The 7750-nt window shown below is 34.6% G+C and overlaps 1 protein-coding gene across 2 annotated transcripts in view; it reads right to left on the bottom strand.

The window, feature by feature from the left end:
* PIK3CA (phosphatidylinositol-4,5-bisphosphate 3-kinase catalytic subunit alpha) overlaps window positions 1-7750 on the bottom strand; it is a 91252-nt gene that overhangs the window by 6537 nt on the left and 76965 nt on the right. For both annotated transcript variants that reach the window (XM_024244864.3, XM_054553024.1), the window contains 4 exons: window positions 7501-7579; window positions 4105-4275; window positions 3422-3539; window positions 3167-3318 (listed from right to left, as the gene is read on the bottom strand). In XM_024244864.3, the coding sequence (XP_024100632.1) occupies window positions 3167-3318; window positions 3422-3539; window positions 4105-4275; window positions 7501-7579 (520 nt within the window). The remainder of the gene's footprint in view (window positions 1-3166; window positions 3319-3421; window positions 3540-4104; window positions 4276-7500; window positions 7580-7750) is intronic.

Here is a 7750-nt window from a genome sequence, read left to right as displayed (position 1 = left end):
AAATAAAAACATTTAACATGTTATGAAGTTTAAGGACTACTTTCTTTTTAGGCCTTAATTAGCTCAACAAATTAAATTGTATTCCCTTTCCATTTTCCTTCACAGCATCACACAAATAAATACAAGAAAAAAAAACATTAAAATAGTTTTTCACTCAACAAACTAGGCATAGAACGGACTTACCTCAAAATAATAAAAGTCATGTGACAAACCCACGGCCAATATCATACTGAATGGGGAAAAGCTGAAAGCACTCCCCCTGAGAACTAGAACAAGACAAGGAAGCCCACATTGGCATCCAAATTGGAAAAGAGGAAGTCAAACTATCGCTGTTTACCAATGACATAATCATATACCTAGAAAACCCGAGAGTTCTCCAAAAAACTCCTAGATTTCAGCCGGGTGTGGTGGCTCATTTCTATAATCCCAGCACTTCGGGAGGCCGAGGCGGGAAGATCACCTGAGATCGGGAGTTCAAGACCAGCCTGGCCAACAAAGTGAAACCCCATCTCTACTAAAAAATACAAAAATTAACTCAGCATGGTGGTGCATGCCTGTAATCCCAGCTACTTGGAAAGCTGAGGCAGGAGAATTGCTTAAACCCAGGAGGTGGAGGTTGCAGTGAGCTGAGATCGCACCACTACACTCTAGCCTGGGGGACAGAGCAAGACTCTGTCTCTCTTAAAAAAAAAAAAAACAAAAAAAACTCCTAGATTTGATAAATGAATTCAGTAAAGTCTCAGGTTACAAAATCAGTGTACATAAATCAGCAGCATTGCTATACACCAACAACAACCAAGCTGAGAATCAAATTAAGAACACAAGCCCTTTTAGCTTCAAAAAAATACCTAGGAATATACTTAACCAAGGGGGTGAAAGATCTATTCAAGGAAAACTACAAAACACTACCACCACCATTTTTCACAGAATTAGAAAAAAAATCCTAAAATTCATATAAAACCCACCAAAAAGAGTCTGAATAGCCAAAGCAAGACTAAGCAAACAGAACAAATCTGGAGGCATCACATTACTGGACTTCAAATTATACCAGAAAACTATAATTACCAAAACAGCAGATACACACAAAAGCACACACAGACCAATGGAACAGAATGGAGAACCCAGAAATAAAGCCAAAAACTTACAACGAACTGATCTTAGACATGTAAAAACATAAATTGGAGAAAGGACATCCTGTTTAATAAATAGTGGTGGGAAAACTAGCTAGCCACATGTGAAAGAATGAAACTGGATCCCTGTCTCTCACCTTATACAAAAATCAACTCAAGATGGATCGAAGACTTAAATCTAAGACCTGAAACCATAAAAATTCTAGAAGATAACTTAGGAAAAACTCTTTTAGACACTGGCCTAGGCAAATAATAAATGACTAAGACCCCAAAAGCAAATGCAACAAAAACAAACAAAATAAATGGGACCTAATTAAATTAAAAAGCCTCTGCATAACAAAAGAAAGAATCATCAAAGTTAACAGACAACCCATAGAATGGGAGAAAATATTCCCAAACTATGCATCCGACAAAGGACTAATATCCAGAATCTATAAGGAACTCAAATCAGCAAGAAACAAAGAATCCCATCAAAAAGTGGGTTAAAGCGGGATGCAGTGGCTCAAGCCTGTAATCCCAGCACTTAGGGAGGCTGAGGCAGGTGGATCACCTGCAGTCAGGAATTCAAGACCAGCCTGACCAACATGGTGAAACCCCGTCTCTACTAAAAATTCAAAAATTAGCCGTGAGTGGTGGCATGTGCCTGTAGTCCCAGCTACTTGGGAGGCTGAGGCAGGAGAATCGCTTTGAACCCAGGAGGTGGAGGTTGCGGTGAGCTGAGATCATGCCATTGTACTCCAGCCTGGGCAACAAGAGTGAGACTCCGTCTCAAAAAAAAAAAAAAAAAAAAGTGGGCTAAGGACATGAATAGACAATTCTCAAAAGAAGATATATAAATGGTCAATAAACATGAAAAAAATGCGCAACATCATTAATCATCAGGGAAATGCAAATTAAAACCACAATGAGATACCACCTTACTCTTGCAAGAATGGCCGTAATTAAAAAGTCAAAAAACAACAGATGTTGACATGGATGTGGTGAAATGAGAACGCTTATACACTCCTGGTGGGAATGTAAATTAGTACAGCCTCTATGGAAAACAGTATGGAGATTTCTTAAAGAACTAAAAGTAGATCTACCATTTGGTCCAGGAATCCCTCTACCCAGAGGAAAAGAAGTCATTATATCAAAAAGGCATCTGCATGCATATCATATGTTTATTGCAGCACAATTCACAATTGCAAAGATATGAAACCAACGTTAAGTACCCACTGACCAATGAGTGGATAAAGAAAGTGTACATATACACCACGGAATACTACTCCGCCACAGAAAAGAATGAAATAATGTCTTTTGCAGCAACTGGGATGGAGCTGGAGGCCAGGAATGGAAAACCTGAAAATACAGTATGTTCTCACTTGTAAGTGGGAGCTAAGCTATAGGTATACAAAGGCATACAGAGTGATATAATGGACTACGGAGACTCAGAAGGGAGAGGGTGGGAAGAACAGTGAGGGATAAAAAAGTATATATTGGGGGCAAAGCACACTACTTGGGTTACAGGTGTGCTAAAATCTCAGACTTTACCACTATTGAATTCATCCATGTAATCAAAAACCATGTGTACCCCAAAAGCTATTGAAATAAAATAAAATAAAAAACAAAAAATGGTTTTTGCTAAAGTGGTAAAAGAACTTCTATTATTTTATTTTATTTGATACAGGGTCTCACTCTGTTGCCCAGGTTGGAGTACAGAGGCGTGATCATGGCTCACTGCAACCTCAACCTCCTGGGCTCAAGTGATCCTCCCATCTCAGCCTCCTGAGTAGCTGGGACTACAGTGCATGCCACCACGCCTGGCTACTTTTTAAATTTTTTTGTAGACATGAGTTCTTACTATGCTACCCAGGCTGGTTTCAATTCCTGAGCTCAAGTGATCCTCCAGCCTCGGCCTCCCAAAGAGTTGGGATTACAGGTATGAACCACCACACCCAGCCAACATTTATTATTTTGAAATTGCTTGAAAAATATTGATTGTTTCTAATAGAGCAGCCAGAACTCTTTATTTTGTGTTTTTAATTTCTCGAGCTCACCTCTCAAATTCTCTTGTCTTTGTGCATTCTTGGGCTCCTTTACTAATCACTATTAAGAAATCCTGTGTCAAAACAAATGGCACACGTTCTCGTTTATAACCAAATTTTTTCTTCTTGTGATCCAAAAAGTGTCCAAAATCTATATGAAACAGCTTTCAAAAATAAGAAATTATGTTATAGTTTGATATATGCAGATACAAAATGTCTTGAATAAATTAAGAATACCAAAACATTTTAAACAGAGAAAACCATTACTTGTCCATCGTCTTTCACCATGATGTTACTATTGTGACGATCTCCAATTCCCAAAATGAAGGTAGCTACACAATATCCAGCACATGAACGTGTAAACAGGTCAATGGCTGCATCATATCTACAAAGAATAAACACCTCATGAGTAGTATGGAAATATAGAGTGATTCAGGCCAACTTGAGAAAAGAAAACAGGGTGCAAGTTTCTATTTAAACAATGAAAACAATCACTGACAAGGAATAAGGAAATTATGTCCAAAGATTTTGAGACTGTGAAGTTTTCATGGGTTTCTAAGGAAATTTCCAGATGTTCCCTGACCAAAGCATAATTCTTATCATAGTGAAAAAATACTTAGCATGTCATTAAAATTATTTTTTCTAATCATTTTAACAATGAATTAGAAATAAAATTTTGAATGTGCAATATTCATTTGTTTTAAAAAGAATAAGCAATAACAATACATTTTAGATAATACATAAAATGAATGTTTAAGATTTTACCAAATTAAAAGTAATTATAATCATTTAAATCCATTAACATCAAATATTTCAAAGGTTGAGCATATTTTTTTCCATAGAAAGTACAATTGTTTTCTCTGATCTAACTCAGAGGAATACACAAACACCGACAGACTCATCTAACAAAAACTTAGATTAACATAGGAAGAAAGAATAATACAACTTACATTTCTCCTTTGTTCTTGTCTTTGAGCCACTGATGTAGTGTGTGGCTGTTGAACTGCAGTGCACCTTTCAAGCCGCCTTTGCACTGAATTTGCATAATAGTGTGAGAATTTCGCACCACCTCAATAAGTCCCACACAGTCACCGATTGACAGACAACCATAAGGTAACATTCTGAAAAAGGAGTAACACATTTACAATTAAATGATGGAATTTTAAAATAGCAAATATTTTACTGGCTAAAACATGAGTATTTTATTAGTAAATTTGTCATGCATGACCTTTACTGCCTTTCCCCAATTTTAATTTTCTTTTTTATGGTGTGATAAACATACTCCTGGAATAATCCTCAAAATTACCTGTCATCATTTATTATAACCTTCAACTGAGAAAGCGCTGTATTTTTATCAGAAAAGAATTAAGAAAATTATTGTGGCAATTAAAATTTTACAAACATTTATGATTTTAAAAATATGCGTGAATTTAAAGATGTTTAATTGACATTGAAAAAAAACTGTAGGGCAGGAGTTCTCAATTTTGGCCTCAGGCCTCCTTTACACTTGTAGAAATTACTGAGGACTCCAAAGAGCTTTTAGTTATGTGAATTACATCTACTGATATTAGAAATTGAAATAGGGAAAATAAAAATTTTAAATATTTACTAATTCATTTAAAAGCAACAAACTATGACATGTTAATATAAATAACGTATTTCATGAAACAAAAAATGCATTTAAAAAATTTAGTGAGAAGAGTGAAATTCCTTCACATTTAAAAAATTTTTTAAATGCCTGGCTTCATAGTACCCAGCTGGATTCTCATATATGCTTTTGTATGCAATCTAATGCAATGTTTTAATTAAAGTATAAAAAGAAAATCTGGCCTCACAAAGATAGGTAGGTAGAAAAAGAAGGAGTATTATAATAGACTTCAGATAATTGTGATATTTTTCTTTGGTACTATTCTAAAACCTGACAAGATAAGTTTCTTAAGTTGCAAAATGTAATCTAAAACCGTATCAATAAACTTTTCATACTCAGTTACATTAAAATCAATTTGTCTTTCTTGCCTTTTAATGGATCTCTTACCCATACATGATTTTATAGTATCCTGCATGGTCATTTGTAGATGTTCCAAATGTTGATACTTTTCACTATACCATGCTAAAAAACCACAATTGTTAATATTACCAAGAATCTCATCAGAAAGATGTTAAGTTTAGGGACTCTTATTAGGTTCAGTGGCAGATACTGAAAATTAGAATTTTCAAAATTCTAATTTTGAATTTCTAATGAAATTTTTGTTGCAAGCTTGAATTTTATTATTGGCAACAAATACTGTCACAGTTGTTTTCTTCAAAGAGACAGGCACATATTGTTCATTTTCAAGAAAATGTCTGCCAAATATCCATGTCTGAATAACCATAGCTTGCCTACTAGTTATTTAAGTAAAAATTGTGTTCCATAAAAACAGCAGCTAGTTCAGCTCACAACTCAAATAATCCCACAAATGTTTCCCTTTGATACAACCATAATACTTGAGATGTGGCACAAATGCTTTTTAGGGTACCTCTCATTTATTCACATAGAAAATTAAATAGGACACGTAGTCAAGGGTGCAGATGTGAGGATTTAAAGAGACAATGAAAAAAGCACCTAACATTCAGATTGACATGTAAGTACCCAAAGTTTGGTTTTCCATGCTCTGTTCTTCTCATAAGCTACTCTCCATTCTTTCCACCTTTCCTTTACTTCTTAAATTCCTAATACAGTCTATACTTATCTTCATTTTCTTACTTAATTCCTTGTAGCCTAGCTTCTACACCTACCACTCTAGTGAGTAAACTCTTAAAACTAATGATGAGTCACTAAATCCAAGTGCTTTTTCACAGGCCTTATTCTTTTAACCCCCTTGAAGCCCTTGGCCCTACAAATTGTCAATCACTTCCTCTAGTACTCCTACTTCTTTTGATGACTTCTCCTACACAATCTTTTCTTCTACCTGCCCTTGTAAATAGGGAAATGTCTTAAGGTTGTACTCCTGCTCATTCTTTCTTATGTTTTTATCACTGTTGAACATGTTCACAGTTTACAGAATTCAATTGTCTTCTAAGTCTTGTTATTAAAAAAAAGAAGCAGGGTTAAAATAAATCCCATTCTGAATTATAGTTTTGCCAAGTATAAATAAAAATGCTGTTATGATTTTACTTAAATAATTTTAATCTAAAGTTAAACTTGAAATAAAATTTTTACTTACATTTACTTAAGTTAAAAAATATTCAGAAAATACAAGACTAAAAAACCATTAATATTTCTAATCATCTTAACTTCAGATGCTTTTTTGCAAAGTCATTAGTTTATAATTAAACAATGTAATTAACGAGCGTTACACAGTTATCTCCTTTACTCTTTCTTAGCTCTACAATCTTTTTTACAGTCTATTCCTTTGGGGGACATGGTAGTAGTGGCATGTGGATCTCTCATGACACAGGAAATTATACCAAAAAATGAAATTTGATTCATATAACATTAACCGTCTTTGGAAAGCAGCAGGGGTTAAGCAGTGTATCAGGAGTTACAAATTTGAAGTTGATGACAATTTTGTGCCTTAGCAGGTCACCTGAAATGTCCACTTTCTTCTTTGCAATAAAAGGGTACAACTATTTGTCACTGACACATTTTTGTATACTAGCTACTCTTAAAATTTATAAGAGGCATACAAATAAGCCCTTGTCTGGTGTTACCTGCAATTCGTACTAAATGTACCCTGTTGTTACAGCTAGACTTGACTCTATGTCCACTTATAGGCCAAAGTACTTTGGACAGAGTGGGCTTTGCCTGAATGACTATGGATTTGCAAAAAGACAAGTCAGGTAAGGAAGAACATTTTAGAAGCAACAATGACTAGGAGAAGATGAAGCATGACAGAAAACTTGGTGATAATACAGATATTGTGGAAAGTTGGGTAGAAACCAACAGACTGGTAAAAACTCTAAGATTAGCTGGTTGCATAATGTTGCAAAACTGATTCCAATATTTGAGGATTTATACAGTTTTAGAATTAGAAAATTCCCATTATGAAACTTTCTTTTAAACTCTTAACTTCTGAATGAAAACAGGGGTCTTTTGTGTCTCCTTTGTCTTGTTCCTAATGGTGACACTCCAGAGGCAGTAGCAGAGTGTTTATTCGCTTATTAGCTCTTTTTACTTAGCTGAATATAATTTAGCTATTCTAAGTAAGAGGAGGATATGTCAAAGTACTATAGTGTAATCAGCTATTGATAATTACTACTGCATACATTTCTTTTTAGACAGATGCCTCTATATGCTTCTATAATTATTAATAGTTCACTTTTTCAGGATAACTTTCAACATACAGGTTGCCTTACTGGTTACCTACCGAAGATCAAGACCTTGATTTTGCCAGATATTTTCCATAATACGAATAATTTGAAGTGTTAGCATATCTTGCCGTAAATCTGAAATTCAAATAATATGTATCACCATTTAATGCCACAGATGCAAATTTGGGGATCACGCCATCACATGGTTTTCAAATGAAAAACAAATACAGCTATATTTACTCTTCAAAAGAAACTACATGAAAGCAATATTCTGATTTCTTTTCAAAAAATTTATAAATGAGTGTA

The sequence above is a fragment of the Pongo abelii genome, chromosome 2 (assembly GCF_028885655.2).
Source record: "Pongo abelii isolate AG06213 chromosome 2, NHGRI_mPonAbe1-v2.0_pri, whole genome shotgun sequence".
NCBI lineage: Eukaryota > Metazoa > Chordata > Mammalia > Primates > Hominidae > Pongo > Pongo abelii.
The sequence above is the reverse complement of the archived record's forward strand: the minus strand, read 5'-3'. Positions and strand labels throughout refer to the sequence as shown.